Here is a 25,987-nt window from a genome sequence, read left to right on the forward strand (position 1 = left end):
CTCTAACGAATCAGAACGAGCGCACTGACGGAAACGGTGCGATTTGAGATGCAGCTGAAATTTCGTCAGAGATAATTTGCTTATAGAAAATGAATCCACACATCCTGACCAATCAGAGCTGAGAATTTTACAGCACTGTGCTTGTGATGTAACGGATACAATTAATAGTTAAGGAGGTGTTTCTAATAATCTGGAAACCATTGTGTTAATAAATCAATCAATAAAAATAAATCAAACGGTTGTTTTTTCTGTTTTTGTTTTAACGGATATTTGGCGGAATACATCAGAATAGAATCAGAATAGAATTAGAGAATTTCCTCAGGAGCTCTCGGTTACACAAATTCACTCGAAACTGTTGTAGAAAGGACGTTACGTACCTTTACATTATTTCCTGTCCATGTCACTCAAATGACACTCAAATGTTCATGTCACTCTCACGGTTTCTTCCTCATATCATCTCAGGGAGTTTTTCCTCACCACTTTTACCTCAGGGTTGTTTGTTAGGGATGGATGTTAGAGATGAATTGCAGTTGTTAAAAGTGCTATACAATAAATTGAATAGAATATAGTAGAATCGGTGGAAAGCTTTCGCTATAGCAGATATTTTCACCGCTCCCATGCGAGGAGTTTCAAGCCATTTGTCTCGCACGGGAGCGCTGAAAATATCAAGTAAAACTTCACGCTTGATTTACGCACCGCAAACTGTTTTATTTTTTCCTCATGGGCAAATTTCTCCACCGTGATCCTACACAGTGTGGAGTTGTGGCGTAGTCTTTCTTTTCCTAACTGAGGAGGCTGTAAGTGATTTCTCATCGCATTCATTATTTGTCATTGCATTAAACGCAGCGCCGTTAAGCTCTTTAGGCCGCAGTGTCAACACGGTTTAGAACGAGGACGATGTTAAGTGGATCTAGCAAGATGACTGACACCAATCGCTAATACGCCTCAGTCTTCTGCTGTACATATGGGCCAAAACCTGTTCTCCACACACACACACACACACACACACACACAGACACACACACACACACATACATAAACAAGGCCAGTTTTTCAGCCCCAGGCTACAAAGTTGGACATTTATTTGCTAATGGATTAGCATGAAATCCCTCACATTTTGGCAGAGTTTACCACAGACTAAATACTCCAGTCTCTTATGTGTGATTGACATTTCTGTGTTTTTAAGTAAGAGAAACTGTCGACTGATGCCTATTTTTAGCCTTTAATACTCGAGCGTTTCACTGAAATATCTGCCAAAGTCAGTTCGACTGAATAAAAAGCCCTTACACTGTAAGAGTAATTAAATCATGTCACATAAATCCCACGCAGTTAATTGTTAAGTACACTGTGTAATGAGCCCGACGAGACGCGACGCCTTACATCCTTACGAATGCCTGTTTATATTCCGCTCGATGACAATCTTCTGTTTCTTTTTCATTCAAGGCATCAAGCACACTATTATATCACTCAGAATGGTTACGAGTTTACTTTCCAACCCGAAACCCAAATCGCGGGAGAATAAAAAAAAACCTTTGTGGTTAGTCAGATTTAAGAAAGAAATTACATACAGGTTTCATAAAAATATGACGGTTCTTACGTGACAATACGTGATGTTTAACTTAATTCAAATCCGTTTGTATGCGACTAGATCGAACGATGAAGAGTGTGCGTGATCCGTTCGTGTAATATTAACGTAAAGCAGTTACACGGTGAAATATCACAAGGATGTCGGTGCTGAAGGGAAAGACAGAATAACTATAGGCATATAGAATAACTAAGGGTTGTGTTGGCTCAAGGCTCTGGATTGTTGATCGGAGGGTCAGGGTTCAAGCTCCCTTAGATAAGAAACCTTGAGAGGAACCAGACTCTAGATACCTCAGGATCTGTACAGGGTTGGTCTCTTCTTACTGAAGGTCTGAAAATCTTCTTGAAGCGGAATTGGAGCCGGTACGATCTCTTGGTGCCTTGAGATGCGTTCGGAAAAAAAAATGAACTAGCACTAGATGATCAGACAAGTTAGTTCTTGTTAGCACTTACAATATAGCAGCTATAAACACTCACCAGTCTCTTTTTAATTATTTTTTTAATTATTAGATTAAAATAAAAAATAGCCACATTCTATCACGTCGACCACAAAAGTTCTTCACCACACTGAAAAAATGAAATTATCAGCTTTACGTCTGACTCTAAGGAAAATCAATCAAAGCCTTCGGACCAATCAGATTTCAGCGTAGTATACAGTCCAATAACTGTGAGTCCTGTGTGCTCAGGAGACACGGATCCCTCGACTGAGGGAACATTTAAAGGCTCAGAGAGAAACAAACCAAAGAGCCATTTAGAAAAACCTTTATAAATGTTTGATGATTAAAGCAATATTTCAGTGTAAAAATAAAATGGACCTTAAATTCTACACCCATAGACCTGTTTTTCTTCTAAAGTGAGCGCTAGGATAAAACTTCAGAAACTCTCGGCTAATGTAAGTGAAAAATGTGGTGTATTTTGGTGTAACTAACTGTAGTGATATTAAACACACAGCTCTGTTTATTGACTGTTTACGTAACTCCACCAGAAGCGGTGTGTGTATCCCGTCTGTAATTGCTGTTTAGGTTTGTAAATCTGTTCGGCTGTGTTCACAATTTGAAGCAGGTTTCGTGTTGTGTTTTTTTTCTCCTCCTGTTTAATTGCTTCTTTAAAACGATTAATTTTTAGCAAGAGGAGGTTTAATCAGTAAAAAAGCATGAGCTAAGCTGGTGGTTCAGCTCCATCCAGAGCAATTTTCTGCCTTTAGCATGAAAGCCATGCTGCCTTTAGGCGTTTGTGCGTTTTTCTGCACCTACACTGTCTCTTATTTCTCTTTCACACACTTACACATGCAGCTGACAGGAAAATAGTGGGGCAGTGAGGTACACCAGTGGGGCAGTGAGGTACACCAGTGGGGCAGTGAGGTACACCAGTGGGGCAGTGAGGTACTCCAGTGGGGCAGTGAGGCACACCAGTGGGGCAGTGAGGCACACCATTGGGGCAGTGAGGTACACCAGTGGGGCAGTGAGGTACACCAGTGGGGCAGTGAGGTACACCAGTGGGGCAGTGAGGTACACCAGTGGGGCAGTGAGGCACACCATTGGGGCAGTGAGGCACACCAGTGGGGCAGTGAGGCACACCAGTGGGGCAGTGAGGTACACCAGTGGGGCAGTGAGGTACACCAGTGGGGCAGTGAGGCACACCAGTGGGGCAGTGAGGCACACCATTGGGGCAGTGAGGTACACCAGTGGGGCAGTGAGGCACACCATTGGGGCAGTGAGGTACACCAGTGGGGCAGTGAGGTACACCAGTGGGGCAGTGAGGCACACCATTGGGGCAGTGAGGTACACCATTGGGGCAGTGAGGCACACCAGTGGGGCAGTGAGGCACACCAGTGGGGCAGTGAGGTACACCAGTGGGGCAGTGAGGCACACCAGTGGGGCAGTGAGGCACACCAGTGGGGCAGTGAGGCACACCATTGGGGCAGTGAGGTACACCAGTGGGGCAGTGAGGCACACCATTGGGGCAGTGAGGTACACCAGTGGGGCAGTGAGGTACACCAGTGGGGCAGTGAGGCACACCATTGGGGCAGTGAGGTACACCATTGGGGCAGTGAGGCACACCAGTGGGGCAGTGAGGCACACCAGTGGGGCAGTGAGGTACACCAGTGGGGCAGTGAGGCACACCAGTGGGGCAATAAGGGCACACCAGTGGGGCAATAAGGGCACACCAGTGGGGCAGTGAGGGCACACCAGTGGATCAGCGAGGGCACACCAGTGGATCAGCGAGGGCACACCAGTGGGGCAGTGAGGGCACACCAGTGGGGCAGTGGGACAATGAGGGAACTCCAGTGGGGCAATAAGGGCACACCAGTGGGGCAATAAGGGCACACCAGTGGGGCAATAAGGGCACACCAGTGGATCAGCGAGGGCACACTAGTGAGGTAGTACTGAAGTGGGACAGTGAGGGGGACATCAGTGGGGCAGTGTGGGCACATCAGTGGGGCAAAGGTAGTACTTAAGTGAAACAGTGAGGGCACAACGGGGCAGTGAGGGCACACGACTATATAACTCTTAAGTAGTCATTTTGTATTAAAATAAGGTGACCAACCATACAGTTTGTGCATTACATGTGACCTCTGAACTCTGAAACGATTTTTCTTGCCTTTGTCATTCACAGCGGTGATCGGTGAACGCTTCCTCCTTCTCACCCTGGCAGAGAAGAGTCAGGTGTGTCAGGTGTACCTGGGTAGGCGGAGCCAGAGTTCCCCTGAGCTCTCAGCATGGCGCCTTGAGAAGCTCTCAGCTGCCGATATTAAGGTAATACCCCCCTACCCCCCCGACACACACACACATACACGGTAGCACTTTGGGGAAAAAGCCTCCACTGCTTTTAATTAGCGGCTACAATGACGGCGTTTCCGCTGAGCTTGCAGCGGTAATTACTAGCACTCATAGTGGGATTTTTTTTCCTTTGCCTTGGGGACTCTAATGCTCTCTCTAGAGCCAGTAAGCAGTGACAAACACAATAACAATAACACTCATACAGCTTAGGAGAATGGCATCCAGGCTGACTTTATTTCTCACTAATGAGTACAGGAAAGACAGCTTTCTGGCTACGACGAGACTACAATGATGAAATGAATCAAGTTAGATTTTCTCCTTTTATTTATAAAAGCAGGATATCTGTCAGTTTAACAAAACAAGACGTGAATAAAACCTTGTCGACGATCCGAGGGTTCGGTGATGCGTTTAGAACATCGATAAAGTCAAAAGCACCGACGGCGTAGAATTATACGATCGAAAGAAAGGAAATTGGACGTAATTTCAAGACATTTGTTACTGACATCATCACGTGTCCCTCTATAACAGAACACACAGAACACTTAATCACATCTCCGCCTCGTGCCGGTTTATCGTCTCATCCCTTAAACGTCTAGATTGGATTTTTTGCACACTTTAAAAAACAAAATGTTTGAATTTAACAATGTAGCTTCAAGCAAATCTATGAAAATAAAAAAAGCGTATATTATGAAAAGATGCATCAACCTTGTATTCGATTCAGTTTATTTGTGTAGCACTTTAAACTGTTCACATTGTCTCAAAGCAGCTTCCCAGAAGCAGAGAAACAGACAAAATAGTAAAGTTTAATGTTAAGTTAATATTTGTTTCTAATATCGATCCATAATGATCAAGCCTGAGGTGACAGTGGTGAGGAAAAACTCCCTGAGATGATATGAGAGGAACCTGGAGAGGAACCAGACTCAGAATGAACCTCATCCTCATTTAGTGACACAATAATGTCAATGTAAATAATGTCCTTTATACAACAGTTTATAATCGTGCATCCGAGAGCTTCTGAGGAACTAACAGGTCACAGTCACCTCTGAGTTCATTACAGACTTAACACTGTTTCCTTCCTGACGACGTCTTCAAACGTTGACTGATGAAGACCTGAACATAAAGCTTTTATTCCAACAATGAATATGATACAAAAATTGCTGTATTACTATCCAATTTCATCACCTCACTCACCAAAATATGGTTCCTTTAATATTAAATAATATTAAATATACACACGTGGACAAAATTGTTGGTACCCTTCGGTCAATGAAAGAAAAACTCACAATGGTCACAGAAAAAACTTTAATCTGACAAAAGTATGGGGTCGGAATTGTTTCGTTATTCTGAATAAATATACTATGATCCACAAATAAATATAAAGAGTTTCACAAATATTTTTTAAATCAACAAATGCACAATAAGCAAACCGTAAATATATGTTACAAATTTCACAAAAAGAAATGAAATTCACAAATGAATAAAATGGGATTTGCAAATAAATATTTATATTTATTTATAAATATATATTTAATTGTATTTATTTGTGAATGGCTTCCTGCTCATTTGTGAATCGCGTTCTGTGTAATTGTGAATCACTGCACGCATTTGTGAATCGCGTTCTGTGCGTTTGTGGATTTGAAACATTTCTAACGTCAAGACGTGCACAAGAATCCACAAATAGGTGGACTCCGCCCACCGTCTACTCCAGCCAATAGACCGTGCCACGATTGGTCAGCGCCACGAAACCGTTGTCCGATTGGCTGGAGTAGACAAATGAGACAAATGAGCAGGAAGCCATTCACAAATAAATACAATTAAATATATATTTATAAATAATTTTTTTTTTTTTTGCAAATCCCATTTTATTTATTTGTGAATTTCATTTCTTTTTACGAAATTTGTAACATATATTTACGGTTCGCTTATTGTGCATTTGTTGATTTAAAAAATATTTGTGAAACTCTTTATATTTATTTGTTGATTTAAAAAAAATTGTGAAACTCTTTATTTGTTGATTTAAAAAATATTTGTGGAACTCTATATTTATTTGTTGATTTAAAAAATATTTGTGAAACTCTTTATATTTATTTGTTGATTTAAAAAATATTTGTGAAACTCTTTATATTTATTTGTTGATTTAAAAAATATTTGTGAAACTCTTTATATTTATTTGTGGATCATAGTATATTTATTCAGAATAACGAAACAATTCTGACCCCATAAAAGTAATAATAAATAAAAACCAGACAACACAGTGACTACCTGGAGCCCTATATATAGGCCCACTGACTGATTACAAGATTGTAGACACCTGTGATGCTAATTAATGGACACACCTTGAATGAACATGTCCATTTGGTCACATTATTATCAGTCTTTTCTAGGGGGACCATCATTTTTGTCCAGGCCTGTTCCATGAGTTTATTTTATTAAATAATTCCGTTGAAGCGTGGTTGAAAAGCAAATGTCTGACTTTCATTGGTTAACATTTATAGAATTTTTATTTATTATTACTTTTGTCAGATTAAAGTTTTTTCTGTGACCATCGTGAGTTTTTTTCTTTCATTGACCGAAGGGTACCAACAATTTTGTCCACGTGTGTAAATGTAATCAATTGAAAAATAATTTCTTACAAAAAAAATGAATAAAAACATTTTTATTAAATAATTTTAAAAAGAAAAAGATTTAAGTTACTGTTAAAATATATTGGTTGATTTTATATATATTTTAAATAGTATAACGGAATTAAATGAGTATTAAACACCAAACAAGTTGAGTTTATATTATTATAGAACTGACAGATTTATGTTCTGTTTATTTCATTTGGAGAAATAAACACGTGTTATATGTATTTTAAGCAAATATCATATATATATATATATATATATATATAAGCGATCATTTTGGGTTGTAACGCTTTCACGAAAAAAAAAACACAAAATAATATTTCTAAGTGAATCAGTTTGGCCTGTGTTTGTTCGACTAACACGCAGCCAGTGAGAGGCCTGGCGAGGTCAGAGGTCAAGTCCATCTCCTCTTCAGGGAAAACAGGTGCTCTCTGGCATCCCTTTCTCTTTTTGTCCTCCGTCACCCTCTCGTTCTCGCTCTCGTGTACGTCTAAAATGCTCACTGGAATAAAAAGTCTTTTTTGTCCAAGGCATTAACCCCATTTTTAAAAACGGAGCGGCGGAGATCGCGCTTTGGCGGCGTCTGATTGGGGAGACGGGCACAATGCGCGAGTGTGCCGTGACTCTTTAACTCGCACGCATTTAGCGCATTAGTGATGAGCTTTGTGGTGGTGGTGCGAGTATGAAAGCAATCTCTCCCGCCATGAGTCTGGCTCCAGCAGCATGGTTCTGATAAGCGAGACCCCTTAATCGTCCCCCAACTACCCCTGTCCTCCCCCTAACACACTGTATAACCCCCCCATGCCCCCATAGGAGGCCCCGTCCGCTACCCGCTTCACTGGCCTAAGCCTGGAGCCTAATCCTCTCGAAAGTGGGTTCGATTATTGCTGACCGTCAAACACAGGCCTGTTCGGGGAGAAAAAAGCGCGAGAGAAACGAGGGAAGACGAGAGATTAAAAATATGTTTCCCTTCTACCAGGTGTTGTTTATCAGCATCAAGCTGCGATTTATTTTCTGTAATATTATTGTTCATTTGCTACATGTGTTTACCCCTTGAGGCATCGTCCACCAAAAAAATCGCTGTTATTGCAAACAGGCAAAAGGAAAAGAATAAAGAAAAAGTGAACTGATGTAGAGGTGAAGAGGACGAGAGAGAGTTTCATTCCACTGCGTCGAGCTACGGTTCAGTTTTATCTGCCTGGTGATTTTTTTCTGACTCGACATCGGTTCGTTTTGTAAGGAATAAAATACTTCAGGTCACGTTGTTAGTGAAAAATAATCCGAAAAGCTATCGGATGGTTATGAAATAAAACAGATGTACTTTTTATCCGTTTCTGGTTACATTTAACACTCGCTCCTGCCGTCACGTGACGCATTAGAATTAGCAAGTTTATGACGGTGCTGTTGTAGAAAATCAACTCGCACCTTCTGACCAATCAGAATCAAGACTTCAACAGACTTCACTACGGTTCAACTCTTTGTATTTATCCATGATAAAATACTCCTTCTCTTTTCCTACACTCCAGTCATTGGAACTGGAGATGTAACGAGAACGACAAGAAACCGAAAATTGGTTGTATTTTAAAATGAACGTAATTTAAAACCTTTTAATCTTTTTCCAACAGATTTTTAAATATATATTTTTTGCACCAGTTTTACCTCTTTTACATCGGAAACTATAAGATATGCAGCTGCATCTCTGCAAATCCGAGGCGTGTGTGTGTGTGTGTGTGTGTGTGTGTTAATAGAAATGTTCTGGTTAAGCAGATCATCATGAGTCTAAATGAAGGCATAATGCAGAGGCTTGGCTGAAGCGCCATGCCCAGATACAGTACACACACACACACACACACACAGGCACAGAGGGCTGGCAGTGGGCTTTGAGACTCTATTGTGCTGGGAATGTGAAAGATAAGGCTATTATAATGGTCCGTATGGAGATGGCTTTGGCTGGCGACGTTGAATGGAAGGATCACAGCAGCTGGACAATGTGGAAAGATTTTTCACAACACAATATTCACAACAGAACGGCATTGTAGTGTAAAGATATGTCAAACACCCTGGTTTTATCCTTCTACCCAATGCCTGCATGTTTCCTAGCCTTTGATTGTTGATGAATGGCTGAAGGAAGGTTACTGTTTTATGACTCAAGTGAGCAGATGGACAGCTTCACTTCCCAGCAGAAGACAACATCCGGACTCTGTGATGGTTTCTCGGAACATCTCCTCGGTCCTTCATAACATTTTATAAGGATAATTTTAACGTAGAACTGAGCCTTGTTTACTTCGTGGTCTCTTCTTGTTTTAACTGCAGCTCATTTCAGCATTCCATGTTAGAAATGTAGAATAAATCTTTATTATTGCGTTCAGACATACAGTGATTTTATCGCCGGATTATAACGTCATCATCAGTAGCTGTCCCTAATACCGGTTGCCATAGTAATGGTGTTTATCAGTGTAACTAGCGTCAGTGTAACTGGTACGGTATGACTAGAGGTCCAAATCGGTCTTCTTACCATGTTTATCTGCATATACTGTAGGAGCCTTTATTGGTGTCACATGTACATTACAGCACAGTGAAATTCTTTCTTCACATATCTCAGCTTTGGAGGTTGGGGTCAAAGGGCAGGGTATCAGCCATGATACAGTGATACCCTGGAGCACCCTGTGAGGGTTAAGGGCCTTGTTTAAGGGCCCAACGGTGGCAGATTGGCAGTGCTGGGGCTTGAACCCTGATCTTCCAATGAACAATCCAGAGTCTTTGACACGTAAGCAACCACTGCCTGATATCACATGAGATGCAGCAGAAACAGTGTGTGCGCTTTGTGATTGATCACAAACTCTCGTCTGTCGTCGTTCACGTTGGTTGTTGCTGCACGGAGCAGCTCTGTATTTGCACATTTTCTCAACTTTTCACATCTCTGATGCGGACACGTCTACTAACGTCCGCTGTTGCTCATGTCGCCGGACGTCTCCAGCTCTGTTTGTACAGGAACGATGTCCGGTGGCCTGGTCACTACAAGTCGCTGTACGTGTGAACATAGCACAAGCATAGCATTGACACCTGTGATGCTTATAACATCCCCTCACTATACTATGCACTATAGTATTATACTATAACTATATACTATAGTAGTATACTATAACTTCCTATACTTTACTCCTACAGAAGCTTTTTCTGAATACGTAGCCAGTTTATTAAATGCGTCCGGAGAGAATTCTACAAAATGTTTAAAACATCTATCAGGGTTCCCACATGCGTCCTGGAAAACCTGGAAATCCTGGAAAATTAATGACCAATGTTCCAGTCCTGGAAAACACATGGAAAATGAGAGAAAACAAAAATTGTCCTGGAAAAAATCTTGTTGTCCTGGAAAATGATTATTTTTAAATTTTCTTGATCATTTAAAGAACAGTTTACAACTCTGGTAGAAACAATTAACGTTAGTAACAGAAGGCGATCTGTTCAGGGACACTGAGTTTTGACGGGTTTTTTGTTACGCTGTTTAATCTCGCTGTGACGGATGACGCAGTCTTGTGTTGGCGGTTTCAGCTGCTAGGAATGGTTTAAGTGCTCAAATGTTTTCAGCAAATGGTGACGGGAAAGCAGGTTATATTAACCTTGTTAATCTGAATATCAGGTACAAGGGGAATGCACAGCAAACTAAAGCATGCATGACGGCATTGGCCTGAGAAAGGAGAGGGTATTAATATGTGCGGTCTTTTTATTTTATAAAGGTTTAAATTTCATTCACATGACAAATTGTCTTTAAAAGTATAGTTAAGTAATAGCCATAAAGTGTACGCTGTTTTTAAGACTTCTGGAGAGAAGAACATGTTACTTTAGGCCGTGAATCTGTAATCCTTGTCTTTTTTTTTTTTGCTAAATTTGAAAAGTCCTGGAAAATGATCTCTGAAAAAGTGGGAACCCTGATCTACGTCAAAAGGATCACGATGTTCCTGCACCGTCACATCATCATCAGAATGAAGAAGAGCACGAACACGATGACGGCGGACAAATTTTTTAAATGTTTAAAATGATAAATTTGATCAACAGAATTTATTCAGATTTCATTTCATTAATCACGGATTATTTTTTCACCGGTGAAAGAAATTTGTGGTGATCAGTTAAGAGATGAGACAATGAGGGGTTGAAATGTTTTTCAAGTAAAACGAATCATAAACTTAGAGCTGGGCGGAACATTTATCAGTGAAATTGCAATGACATCTTTCTTCATTTGTCTTCAAAACTTTTGTCTTCCGTGCCATGAAGAATTTGGACCTCCACTGAGACGAGGCCGACTCTGAGGATCCTGAGACATCTAGAGATCTACCAGCTCCAGTTAGACTCTGTGATACTAAAGAGGAGATGTGAACTCCATGTGGTCTTTTACACTAATACAACATTTATCAGACTGTATATTTATAATCACACCCTCCAGTGTCACCCAGATGAGGATGAGGTTCCCCTTTGAGTCTGGTTCCTCTCAAGGTTTATTCCTTTACCATCTAAGGGAGTTTTTCCTCACCACAGTCACCTGAGTCACCTCAGACTTGTTCATTGGGGATGAATACAAACACATTGTGAACTAAATATATCTAATATTAATCTTGATTTTTTTTTTTTTGTATTCTATTAATCTTTATATTATTCTTTATAATAACCTTTTGTTCTATGTTTATGTTCTGTAAAGCTGCTCTGAGACAATGTCTGTTGTAAAAAGCGCCATACAAATAAACTTGAATTGAACTGAATCGAATTAAACCAGACTAAAATGAGAGTAAGATATTTGAGATACGTTTCCTAACGTCAGAGCTAGAAATCTCATCGTTTTATGTACAATATTAAGGAGAAATTTCCCACGTGACGGCTTTTCCCAGGCCGCCACACACATATATTATACGCTGCATATACTGTAGCTCTGTGCTTGAGTGTCGCCGTCTCAATTCGTTCACTAGACTAAACGCAATTACCGCATAGGAGAGCATCTTGTCTCAAAAGCTTCTTCCATCCACATCTTTTGGGAGATGTTTTGCTCCTTTTCTTCTTAAACAATGGGAAGCTAAACACACACCACTCCAGCTGGAGGCCTAGCATGTGTTTAACTTCTCACCCACCCAAGAAACGTCTTACAGGACACGACGACGTTTCTGCTTCGAGAACCTTCGAGTTCTTCTGTGATTGTGTTAGAACTTTTGATCTTAGAATTTTTATTTCTAACTGTTTAACTTGTAGATTTTCTAACAGTATATCATTTTTCGGTGGGGGGGGTTCGCCTCACACCTCCAGGGTTGGGGGTTCGATTCCCGCCTCCACCTTGTGTGTGGAGTTTGCATGTTCTCCCCGTGCCTCGGGGGTTTCCTCCGGGTACTCTGGTTTCCTCCCCCGGTCCAAAGACATGCATGGTAGGTTGATTGGCATCTCTGGAAAATTGTCCGTAGTGTGTGAGTGCGTGAGTGAATGAGAGTGTGTGTGTGCCCTGCGATGGGTTGGCACTCCGTCCAGGGTGTATCCTGCCTTGATGCCCGATGACGCCTGAGATAGTTCAGATAAGCAGTAGAAAATGAGTGAGAGATATAATATTCACTGTAAAAAAAACAACGACCACGTGATCCTTTAGCATCTCTAAACATGAGACTGTTTATGAATACAGGCTACAGGCTGTGAGCCTGAATTTAGCTGCGTGTTAACACCAAGAGATCTCGTTAAGACTTTACCCCACAGAGCGTACAAACCTTCAGCCCCAACACAACAAAGAACAATCGCACGCTCCGAGAAATTAATAATGAATGAAATTTGCTTTAAGTAAAAATAAAATAAATAGCCTAAAAGCATGTTGCCGGTTGAGAAGCATTAGCACGGGATTGTATTATCCTGTGGTATTATGTGATCAGAATCAGGAATCCTGATAGTCTTTATTTCAAATGTATACAGCAGAGATTTTTTATTTATTTTATTTTGTTTGTATAGCGCTTTTTACAATGGACATTGTCTCTATTGTTCTATTGTTGTGCGTCATTGTTCCGTGTGATTTAATGTTGTTCACTTTAAAGAACGAGCAAGACGTCGACTTCAACGTCGACATCCAACAGATAATAATACTGAAGATTGGAATCAGAATATTAAGAACACCTGCACATTTGCGGATTCGTGCTTTTATCCAATCAGCCGATCAAGTGGCAGCAGCGTGACTCGAAAAATAAAAAGCTTCTCTAATTGTTCATCTGAAACATTAGAAAGGGGGAAGAAAGTGTGAGTTTAACATAACACGGATGGTGGTGTATTATAAGTATTTCAGAAACTGCTTATGACCTCGTGAGTCTGTACACAGAATGGTGCAAAAAACATTGTATGAGTGACAGATCTGTATTATATATACTGTATATACACTCACCGGCCACTTTATTAGGTACACCTTACTAGTACCGGTGTGGTCTTCTGCTGCTGTAGCCCATCCGCCTCAAGGTTCGACGTGTTGTGTGTTCAGAGATGCTCTTCTGCATACCTCGGTTGTAACGAGTGGTTATTTAAGTTACTGTTGCCTTTCTATCAGCTCGAACCAGTCTGGCCATTCTCCTCTGACCTCTGGCATCAACGAGGCATTTGCGCCCACAGAACTGCCCTCACTGGATATTTTCTCTTTTTCAGACCATTCTCTGTAAACCCTAGAGATGGTTGTGCGGGAAAATCCCAGTAGATCAGCAGTTTCTGAAATACTCAGACCAGCCCGTCTGGCACCAACAACCATGCCACGTTCAAAGTCACTTAAATCACCTTTCTTCCCCATTCTGACGCTCGGTTTGAACTGCAGCAGATCGTCTTGACCATGTCTACATGCCTAAATGCATTGAGTTGCTGCCATGTGATTGGCTGATTAGAAATTTGCGTTAAAGAGCAGTTGGACAGGTGTACCTAATAAAGTGACCGGTGAGTGTAAATAATAATAATAATAATAATAACCTTTATTTTCTATAGCACCTTTAAAAGTACATCTCAAAGTGCTTTACAAAAGCAAATAAATCAACAAAAATACACACATAATATTCATTCATTCATTCATTCATCTTCTACCGCTTATCCGAACTACCTCGGGTCACGGGGAGCCTGTGCCTATCTCAGGCGTCATTGGGCATCAAGGCAGGATACACCCTGGACGGAGTGCCAACCCATCACAGGGCACACACACACTCATTCACTCACGCAATCACACACTACGGACAATTTTCCAGAGATGCCAATCAACCTACCATGCATGTCTTTAACCGGGGGAGGAAACCGGAGTACCCGGAGGAAACCCCCGAGGCACGGGGAGAACATGCAAACTCCACACACACAAGGCAGAGGCGGGAATCGAACCCCCAGCCCTGGAGGTGTGAGGCGAACGTGCTAACCACTAAGTCACCGTGCCCCCCACACACATAATATAAAGATTAAAATTAAAGCAACAAAAATAGACTATAAAATAAGCACTATGTAAAATTACAATTTTAATCAATTAAAAGCTACCCTAAAAAAAATGAGTTTTAAGCTGAGATTTAAAAATGCCAAGAGATTTTGCTTGCCTTATCTCAGCTGGTAAAGAAGTTTTGGAGCTAGTGAAGAGAAAGCCCTGTCTCCCATCGATCGTAAACGAGTTAAAGGAAAAGTTAAAAGACCAGTTTCAGAAGAACGAAGGACACGAGATGGAATATAAAGAATTAAAAGCTCGGTCAAATATCGAGGAGCTAACCCGTGTAAGGCCTTGTAGGTAAGCATCAAAATCTTAAAATCAACCCTAAACCTAACGGGGAGCCAAAACGGGAGTAATGTGATCTCTTAACTTTGTTCTAGTTAGAATTCTAGCAGCCGAATTTTGCGCTACCTACAATTTGTTTAAGGTAGCTTTAGACACCGCAGCCAACAAGGCATTACAGTAATCGATACGGGAAAACACAAAAGTGTCGATCAGTCTCTCAGCAACAGAAAACGACAGCATTGGATGCAATCTCGCAATTTTTCTGTGATGGAAGAAAGAAGTTTATATCTCGTCGCTGTCGGGCGGAAACCTCGTATGTCCAAATTTGGACAATTTCATATTTTTTCACATATCGATGCTATTGGTCAGTCCCCACGTGGGTCTGTTATTTTTACAAGTTATTAACCAATCTAAAGTCTTGAAAATAGCTTGAGCGCAAATCTCATAACTCCATTGGACACTTCAACTGTCCACCTCTTCCTCACTCCGTGGGAGAGCTTCGCGGCATATTTCTCCTCAAGAAGAGTCGCAACGAATCAACACGTCTTCTGAGGTAAATGTCTTCAAAACACTGGGCTCAAAGAAAAAAAAAATCTTGACCCCCGCTAGTTCTGGTGCTCGTCTGAGGACAGGAATTTAGCGCAAGACAATCCACTGTAACGTGGAATAAACCCTGTGCACTGCAGATAAGGTACAGTGTTTTTTTAATTTCCTGAAAAATAACGGTTTTGGAGATACGAGGATTCCGCCTGACAGCGACGATATATATATATATATATATATATATATATATATATATATATATTTAAGAACAGGTCAGGATGTTTTTCTGCCAGCAGGAACAGGACACCTACTGTAGGCCATCATGAACACAGAATCGATTGAATTGATTAGATTTTTTTTTCCTAATATACAACTGACCACTGTGTGTGAGCCTGTGCTCATGATATTCCTGGCTGGAAGGAACGGATCCTGACGTCGCATGTGCAGGTGTATAGGTGTTCCTAATAAAGTGGACAGTGTGTGTATGTATAGACACTTAACATTACCAGGAGAAACTGTTTGACATGTGTTTCATTGGTGTAATGCTGTATATATTAAGCTGTATAAAACTTTTGTTTGCAGTAATCTCTGCTTGACAGAATTCTGGCTCGGTTTAATGAGTTTGATTCCATTCCAGGTCTCATCCTTGGAGCTGGCAGGAGGAGGCGGCCGTCGTACAAGCAGGCGCGTGGCACTGAGCCGTGCTCAGGACGTGGGTGTGTGCTGGTGGCAAGGCGGGCATGACGAAGTGTGGCCTTGGTCACCAGCTCCCAGTGCCTCAGAGCGGGCCAATCTGGTACTGCTGGGCTTTTCAGAAAGTCCTGGTCTTATGGTAAATACACACACCAAAGTTCTCACTCACTTTAAGACTAGTAGAGATTAGTAAATGCACCAGCACAAACAAAAATATATTGCTGTTAGATGATGTATATAGCTGTAGGGTAGCTATTTGTCTTCATTTAGACACGAGAGCATTAGTGAGATCAGACCCTGAGGAGGTCTGGGGTTCAAGTGAATGTTCCAATTCATCCCAGAGGTGTTGAGTGGGGTTGAGTCAGAGTCAGGGCTCTGTGCAGGACACTCGAGTTCTATAACCTCCACACCATGTCTTCATGGAGCTCAGGGGCTTTGTGTAGAGTGACGGTGTCATGCTGGAGTCTCATAAAGCTACATACATTCTAGACAAGCTTTAAATATTATGCTATTCTGCTTATGCTAGGAACATTTTGTGTGTGAAGGTGGGTGTGATGTCACAGATAAGCCACACAGAAAAAATGGAAAACTCCACACAGTTCAGTGAGTTTCATCACACGGAGACGGGTTCGGACTGCCGCGGCTGCAGCGGGTTTCGCACTACATCCTCCATCGTCGTCCGATTGGTCGCTTCAGCAAGAAGGAATTTATGTTAAAACTATAATCAGTTCTGAAATTACGCTGACGCTCATATTCATAAGTATAATTCTACTCTCTGGTCTCACAAAGATGAGGAAGGATTCTTCCTCGTATCGTCTCCGGGAGTTTTTTCCTCACCGCTGTCACCTCTGGTTTGCTCATTAGGACTAAATCTTCATTTTAAATTTGATCTTATTTATTATAAAGTCATTTGGCGACAACCTCGATCGTTCCCTCCAGCTCTCGACAAATAGAATCGAATTTTAAATGATTCGAGTTCTTTTGATTATATTTTTTTGTGACTTTTGGTAGAAAAATCCAACAATTTGTTTTGCCAACATATCAGAAATCATGTTGGGGGGAAAAAAACAAGGGTACAGAGAGCATCACCTCGCACGTCTCTGCTGGTTTTTTAAGCTAGCATACGCCGCCCTGCTCGTGCGGAGTGAACATCAGGACCGAAGCGTTACAAATTGTTAAACAAATAGCAAGGAAGCAGCTAAATGAGAAAAAAAACAAAAAAAAAAACACATAACAGTAAATGAAGATACTCTGTTTTTGGAATGTACTCCATATTTATCTCCATCCTTCACCTAGCTTGAACGTTTTTTTTTTTTTCCTCTTCTTCTTCTTCTTCTCTTTCATTTTTTTCCCCCTCCACCCCCTCCTTTCCTTTCCCCCTGTTAAAGAACATTAAAGCGTTTCTGGTCTGCATCATTTCTAATTAAAGTGTTTGTTGTCATTCTCAGATCCGCAGTGTGAAATCAAGCTAGCAGTTTTACACAGGGAGCCGTGCGGCAAATCAAACACGCACGCATCTTCTCGCGCACACACACACGCGCGTGCGCGCACACACACTTCAATCACTTCAAGCTCATATATATGTGCCTTTTGTTAACTTTGCTATCTGCATGCTAAGCCAATTTTCTACTTAGTCTCCAGCATTTCGAAGGGCGCTTTCTTTTCCTTATGTGGTCTTAATTCCTAGCCCTGTAAGATAAGCACTGCCAGGAGACACACAAGGGGAAAAAAACACACACATATTTATTTATGCAAACATTTAACATTTTTAATCATTTCCCCAGTTCCTGAAATTTGCTCATTTAAATGAAACAGTGTTGAGAGCGTCGAGGTGCTTAAAGCGTAAGATGCTGTTTATGTTGTTTTTTGATATTTTGAGCACTTATCTCGCTGAAACCACTTTTCCCTTCATTTGTTTGATCTCCTCTTCCGCCAGGTTTTCCACGTATCAACACGGACGACACCGTGTACCTGACCTAAAGGCTGAGCTGAATAACACGGCTGTTATAATACATAACGTGCTCTTCGGTGAAAAACACACAAATAAACAGAATTACTGAACGTAAAAATTTACAAGCTGGGGCTTTTGCGAATTTTGCTTTATAAAAGTGTTTGTCATGACACGTGTCATGTTTTTCCTCATTAACTCAGAACTTGTGTTAGGAGGACAGGAGTATTCATTAAGCGCGGTGCGGTTGAGCTCGCGGACCGAAGGGACGGCTGAGAGCAGCTGGGTTTCAAACCATGGCACCCCGACAAGCGGCTGTGCAGTTCACACACTCCGACTGCAGTGTGGACCAGAGAGGCTTTCATTATTCTGCCCCAATCATCATCTCTTACCTCCACATACACTCTCTCTCTCTCGCTCTCTCTGCTCTCTGAACTGGAAAATTGGCTCAAAAAGGGCCACTGCTGTGAACAAGGGCCGATGCTCAGCTGGACTTGGCTGGGTTTATCTTTCAAGTCCTAAAAGAAAGTGTGAGGAAGAGAGAGGAAGACAAGAAAAGAATAGTTTTGACCAGTCACCGAAACCAATAACTAGCACAGACCTATTTGCCACGGTTACTTCTCTCTCTCTCTCTCTCTCCCTCGCTCTCTCTCTCTCTCTCTCTCTCTCGCCCTCTCTCTCCCTCTCTCTCTCTATTTTTACCCCTTCTTTCTCACCCCACCTTCTTAAGATTTCGTTTATTTTTGTGAAATTGAATCTGTCATTGTTTCAGCAGCAGCTGTGGGATTTGGTGTGTGTGTGTGTGTGTGTGTGTGTGTGTGTGTTAAGAAGGATCACCCTGTGAAGATGTTAAAGCTCTTTACAGAAGGCTCGCAGAATGGCCCCTCTATCTATTGACTTGTCTTTTTGTTTGTTTGGTGGGTTGGTTGGTTGTTTTAGTATTCTCATGGCTAAGAACCTTAAAAATACTTCTCTGTTCTCTCAGAGACATCCTGTACGTATTCAGCTTAAGAATTAAACGAATAGAAAAGAGTGTTTTGCGATCTGTACTACGGCTGCAGGACCAAGCGTTACTCCTGTCAGGTCAGAGTTAGCCTAGCAAGACTGACGTTCTCGAGTTAACTTTTCTAGCTTAGAGCTAGAATGTTCTGATATACTTTGTACTATATATATATATATATATACTTTATATCCTGTATCTGTATCTACCAAGCACACGTGGGTATCCTTGCAGGTTTTGCCGATTCTATCTCTGGTAATGGGGTTAGCATTTGGCAAGGAGTATGTTAGATTGGATGTCCTTTTCGCTGATGCTAACAGGCTATTCATAAGGACAAAATGGATGCTAAAACACGACCACCAGGCAGTGATGCTCACAGGAATCAGGCCTCAGCTTTGCCCTGTGTTCCACTTAATCTGCACTTGTTGAACTACCCTGATGGAGCACTCACCATCTTAAAAAAATGACTTCAAAGCTTTATTAGCTCAAGCAAAATTTGGTGACTCATGTAAGAGTGACAGAGAGGATCGTGTCAGCAGAACCGTTGACTTCAGAACTGTTGACAAATTGCAATCTGACGCAATTTCCTTAACAGAACTGCAAAGCTATGGTGGGGAAAGCTGCTTACAGTCATTTAACTTTTGAATTGATGTCTTGAAATATGGCTTATGTAGCCAACTATGGCATTAATACACAATACCTAAGACAAGATAGCAAAGTGGCTAGCTAGTTGTCACACTGATCATGAAAGAAATCACTTCTGCACTCAGTGCCAATAATCTCAGTTTCTGTTTTCTGTCATGTTTTATTCCCGTGATGGAGAAAATGCACATGGGAAGTAGTTAGTGGTCAAGGTGACTGATTGCAGGTTTAAATCCCAGCAGCACCACATCGAGCAGTTGAAGCTTAAAGTTCTTGATCAGGAACCCAGTGGTGACAGAGTTTCTTCTCCATTGTCACTTTGATTAACAACATCAGGCAAGTGGGCAAATGGTCCTGTGTGAATGTAAAGTGTGAGGAGAAAGTTCATTCATTCATTCATTCATTCGTTTTCTACCGCTTATCCGAACTAACTCGGGTCACGGGGAGCCTGTGCCTATCTCAGGCGTCATCGGGCATCGAGGCAGGATACACCCTGGACGGAGTGCCAACCCATCGCAGGGCACACACACACACTCTCATTCACTCACGCAATCACACACTACGGACAATTTTTCCAGAGATGCCAATCGACCTACCATGCATGTCTTTGGACCGGGGGAGGAAACCGGAGTACCCGGAGGAAACCCCCGAGGCACGGGGAGAACATGCAAACTCCACACACACAAGGTGGAGGCGGGAATCGAACCCCAACCCTGGAGGTGTGAGGTGAACGTGCTAACCACTAAGCCACCGTGCTACTGGTATATTCAAGGTACATTATCAAATACGCTAACAGTAGCCCCGCCCACAGCCCCTGACACAAGCGGTTCTTAAGTGTAGACCAGCAACGTTTTGGTGCTACTTCAGAACCACTTTTCCTGGTTCAGAGCCGGTGCTTTGGCGGTCGAAAAAGAAAGAACTGGTTCTAAACCAGTGGCTCTGAAACAGCACTCAAAATGCCTCGGTGGAAAAGGGGCATAAGTTGCAAGCTATCATGCATGGGGGTAATACTGTGGGGTCTGGGTTTTGGTTAGGTGGTAGTCATTCGGTAACATCAGAGTGTTGATTTTAAATTTTTACAGTTAAACTATTTCAAGCAAGCCAGAAGTGACAGTGGAAAGACCTCCATGAGACAACATGAAGACAAAATCTTGAGAAGGACCAGAGCCAGAACGGAACCTGTCCTCTTCAGAGTGATTATAAATTATTAGATTTAGACAGTTGTGTACTATAAAGACAAAGAGTGATGAAGAGTTTTGAAAGGATGGTCCGCATGAACGCTTTGTGTAGAAGAGCACAAGACAGTCTTGATCATTACAGCAGCAGTTCTTGTGTACCGATCTGCAGTACCCAGGTAAGATCAAGCATTAAAGCAATGATGAGACGTAAACTGTTTTTTTGGAAGTGCAAACCCATGCGCTAGCATTCGGATGAATCAGGTGGGAAACTTTTAATGTGTTTACTTATTTCACGGCAGTAAACAGTTGCCCTCAGAACCGATTTTCTTTCTTTTATTAGTGACATTATTAGTGAATTGTTAGCTTTAGGGTTTTTTTTTTCAAGTCCTCAGGCCTCAGTGTTGTCCTGGTGTTAGCTGAAGTCTGTAGTTGGGGCAGGTGTGTCTCAGCAGGTTTGTCTCTATGGAACTCTGGCTCATATCCGGAGCCCTCCACGCTGTCAGCACTACCGCCCCCTGCCCCCTCACACACTCCTTCATTCTCCCATCAGCCCTACCAAACCCTCCTTCCTGGCCCCCCTGGGGAGCATCGGGAAGCAGCCTGGAGGGATTAGGGCTAAACAAGAGCTGCAAAAATGAAGCCCTCATCCTCTGCTTCCACACAGAGGCTGTGGGCAACCTGCTTAATTCTGTCACTGCTGTTGGCACTGCCAAATACACCACTGCCTCTGCCAACCACATCTATCCCTCTGTTTCTCTCTCTTTCTCTACCATTCTCTTTCTGTCCTCGCTGTCTCTCACATATCCCTCTCTTTTTACTGTCTTATCTCTCTGATTCTGTCAATCTCTAAACTCTTCTCCTTTTTTATTTCTTGCTTTTGTCTACACACCAAATAAACCGCACACGCTTGACAATGGCCGAACTAAAACCCTGAGCACTTCCTCACTTTTTAGCCAAGTGTGTGATTTTATATGCTTATGAATTCCTGTGTGTATCCGCGATAGCGCTTGTGCCAGAGTATGGTGCCGAGCATTTGACACTGACACTAATATCATTGGTTGTGCCCGCTAACCGGAGCTTGGGTTAGGATGAAATGTTGCATGCTGATTATTCACTTTCACAAGCGTGATAAAGCTCTCAACAGGATCTGTCATTCCACTGCTGGCTCCGAAAATACTGAGGCAATGTGCTAAGCGTGTGTGTTGCTGTGGGTGCAAGTTTTGTAGTGTTGATCGTGTGGTTTTAACCAGAAATGTCATTTGTTTGTGTTTACTGGTTTCTAGAATGAAGTATTTATGTACTAGGCTAAAATAGTATAGAAAAACTGTGACTTCGGTCCATTGCTAAAATCCTGCCTTGATAAATGAGAACATAATTTAGTAATAAACGTAAACTGCATTCCTAGACGTGTTTCCACTTCAGGAAGTTCTTCAGGAACTCGAAAGCTTAGCCTTATTTTAGTTTCTGGGCTGAATGTACTTCAAGGACGTTCCTGCACCAACAATTAGACTGAATTTGGTGTGGATGAAGAACAGGACGGTGGAGTCAAACCTGGATCTTTAGTCACTTTTCCACCGGATCAGATTCAATTCCATAGCAGGTGAAATTACTAGGTTTATTTTAGTCCCAGGCATCAAAGTAGATGCTTCCCTACAGATAAGGAACGATTAGGAGAAGACTTGCTGAATATCTAACCAGCTTTCATTTTATGTAGAAAGTGACACGGCAATACCAGAAAAATAGCTTGATTACAGGATGTGGAACAAACGAGTAAAGAATAGTTTCTATCACAGTGAAACCATTTTTTTCGTGTGTCATTAACATTTGTTTCCTGACTTGGCTTCCTCTTTACTAGATATACATTTAGGAAACTTTGCAATCCATGACTGGTAGAGATCTTGTGTTTGGTTTGTTCATGTCTGTCCCGTTTGTATAGGTTCTGAGCTCCATACGCACCGGTGGTGAACCTTTGGACTGTTGCTTCAGCCTGACCCAACCCTATCAGATACTCACAGTGGAGCTGCACAAGGAGGCCCACAGCTCCACCGCAGAGCTACGTGAGGACCAAATTCACTCTACCATTGGGATGCATGAGGAGGCTCATGTCACTCAAACATGTGTGTATGAGCGTGCTCGTGGACGTTTGCAGCACCTCTCAGCTACAACTTTATCTCTATCTTCTGTTCCTGTGTCTTGGTGCCGCGACCCAAGTGAGCGCTGGCTTCTGCTGGGACTCCAGGACTCCTCTGTGGTGTTGGTCCACATCGAAACAGGCCTCCAGACTCGTGTTACCTGCCCCATGCTCCCCTCTTTACTGGTCTGGCATCCTGATGGAGGCTTGATTGTAGTGGCCGGGGGACAGGGTGAACTGCAGGGTTTTGATTTGGGACTCAGCCCTCTCCAACTGAAGCTCGTATCCGAGGAGGACGTCGTCGGAACGAGTCTGCAGCTGGCCAAGCATGTGAGAATATCCAGTGGGTTGGAGGGTCTGGAGTGGGCGCACTCACCGGTGTCACAGGTAGGGATTTATTTCTTTAAAAAGGTTTGCTTTTGTTAGTTAGAAACAGAAAAAAAAAGGTTTAAATAATGTAGAATAAATGATCGCTATACTGTAGCAAATGCACATTCTAAAAATGTCGACAATTCTACCGTGACTAATCTTACTTCTTAGTGCATTAGGACTTCGTGAAATAAAAAGAATTAGATGCTAGTGGTGTTCCACTGGAATGGTTTTACAGTTCTGAGAAATATCATTCTTATTTATAAATCTGTTATTTTGTAAAATTGCAAAATTCGCAGCTAAAGTCGATATATTACAGTTTTATCTTTGACCTGCGAGACTGGGATGCTATCTGGGCCGGGCCGAAGTTATAGCTAAATGCAATGTTATTCCAGAATGGCTGACTTTATAACAGTGTTGCTCATGTTTATTGATTACAATCACATCAGCATTGGTATGTGAGACTTTACTGAAGTTCTGGTTGCAGTCTGTGCAATATTTTGATTGTGGAAATCATTTTGAGTGAGACGGAAAAGATAATAATTGTTAGATACAGTACGTTGTTCTCAAAGCTCCATTGTTCATCTAAAGATACACAAATCATGAAAAAACATTGTGTTGTTAAATTCTAAATGTTAATGAAATGTTAATAAATTCTGTAAACTACAGAAACTACAGTTAGCCTCTAAACTCTTAAGTGCTCTTACTTACACGTTTAAGACATTTAGCTGAGCAAGACGAAGATGAGATTTTAAATGTATAGATAGATAGATAGATAGATAGATAGATAGATAGATAGATAGATAGATAGATAGATAGATAGATAGAGTAAAATAAACCAATTAATTAATTAATTAATTAAAAATAGATCCTATCTAAGCTCAACTACGTATGACTCCCAGGGTGCAGAGGGGCTGGAAGTGCACGATCTCCTGATGCTCAGGTTCCACAGAGGTCCAGTGGCTGCTATGAGACTCAGACTAGGTGAGTGTGTGTGTGTGTGTGTGTGTGTGTGTTTGTTTGTGTGTGTTTTCATGGTCCAGATTCTTATCTGAGCTGGAGAATAAACTTAGTTCTGAGTTAGAAATTAGAATTTGCTCTTGAGGTCATTCACTATCTGCCCCTAAGGCCACATATGATTTTTTTTTTTTTCCCAGTAAATCATTTACAGTGTCTGAACATTCCTTGGTGAGCCAGACAAAGTTTATTCAACGTGGCCTTTCTTTAGTTTAATTGTGACTTTAGAGGAGGAAGAGACTTGTCCTGTTATACAGCAGGAAAACAAAGATGGAGAGAAGGAAAGGAAGCAAGCCAAGGTTCAGATGAAGAAAGCAAGAGTGCGTCTTCCACCACCGATAACTCGGAGGAGAGCACGAGCCTCACTTGTTTGCCCGCTTTAGTTATTTGTCTGTTTGTTTGTCAGGATGTTCGTCATGCACATCGAGCAGCTTCGTTTATTGACTTAATTCATTAGGACGGCTACATGATAGAGGGAGCGAGACGCAGGCGACGGGGAAGAAAGTCTTGGCAGAACTCCAGTGTTCCTGAGGATGTCTCGCTCTTTATTTCTCTCTCTCTCTCTCCCTTTCCCTCTCTCTCTCTCTCTCTTTCTGAGTTATCTCTGGTGGGCACACGCCAGCTGCTGTTGTAGCAGTCTGTCGAGCGGATATGCAGCCGGTCGTCTCACACAGACGGCAGAACGAGAGAGGGAGGGGTAAAAAAAAAAAAACAGCTTAATTTACAGGCACTAATCAAAGGGAAAGCAAATTGCGTAGCATTGCAGTATTAAAGTTGCATCATATTGGACACTTCCTGTGTGTGTGTTTGTGTGCGTGTGTGTGTGTTTCTGATTTTGTTTTTCAATGGATTATATTTATAGCTTGCTTTTTAAATATCTTTCATTTCAAGAAGAAAAGACTAAAGATTTTATATTCATGTTGTAATAAGATATTGACATAAGATATAATATATGTTCTTCAATTTCAAGTTGATCAGCTTTTTATGTGGTTTATCGGTAAAGTGGTTAAGTTAAAAAGAAAAAAAGCCAAAAGACATTAAACAATATTAAACAAAAACTAAGTAGAAGTTCAGCTTAAATGCAGTGAACAGTGTGTAGTAATGATGTAGTCATAAGCAAACGGTGTGTCGTAATAAAGTCGACATTATTAATGAGCGAACAGTGTGTCCTAATGATGCCATAAGCAAATGGTGTGTCGTAGTGATGTCATAATCAAATGGTGTGTCATAATGATGTAGTCGTAAGCGAATGGTGTGTTGTAATGATGTAGTCATAATGAATGGTGTGTCATATGATGTCATAATCAAATGGTGTGTCATAATGATGTCATAATCAAATGGTGTGTCATAATGATGTCATAATCAAATGGTGTGTCATAATGATGTAGTCGTAAACGAATGGTGTGTCATAATGATGTCATAATCAAATGGTGTGTCATAATGATGTAGTCGTAAGCGAATGGTGTGTTGTAATGATGTAGTCATAATGAATGGTGTGTCATATGATGTCATAATCAAATGGTGTGTCATAATGATGTCATAATCAAATGGTGTGTCATAATGATGTAGTCGTAAGCGAATGGTGTGTTGTAATGATGTAGTCATAATGAATGGTGTGTCATATGATGTCAGAAGCAAACGGTGGGTCATAATGATGTAGTCATAAGCGAACTGTGTGTCGTAATGATGTAGTCATAAGCGAACTGTGTGTCGTAATGATGTAGTCAAAAGAACGGTGTG

General features: G+C 41.6%; 1 protein-coding gene across 1 annotated transcript in view; it reads left to right on the plus strand.

Moving 5' to 3' along the window:
• The window catches only part of wdpcp (WD repeat containing planar cell polarity effector), a 98,173-nt gene that overhangs the window by 44,143 nt on the left and 28,043 nt on the right, over positions 1-25,987 (plus strand). The window contains exons 8-11 of the mRNA XM_060879494.1: positions 4,201-4,340; positions 15,907-16,101; positions 22,667-23,248; positions 24,133-24,214. Of these exons, the coding sequence (XP_060735477.1) occupies positions 4,201-4,340; positions 15,907-16,101; positions 22,667-23,248; positions 24,133-24,214 (999 nt within the window). The remainder of the gene's footprint in view (positions 1-4,200; positions 4,341-15,906; positions 16,102-22,666; positions 23,249-24,132; positions 24,215-25,987) is intronic.

The sequence above is a fragment of the Tachysurus vachellii genome, chromosome 10 (assembly GCF_030014155.1).
Source record: "Tachysurus vachellii isolate PV-2020 chromosome 10, HZAU_Pvac_v1, whole genome shotgun sequence".
In the NCBI taxonomy this organism is placed as follows: domain Eukaryota; kingdom Metazoa; phylum Chordata; class Actinopteri; order Siluriformes; family Bagridae; genus Tachysurus; species Tachysurus vachellii.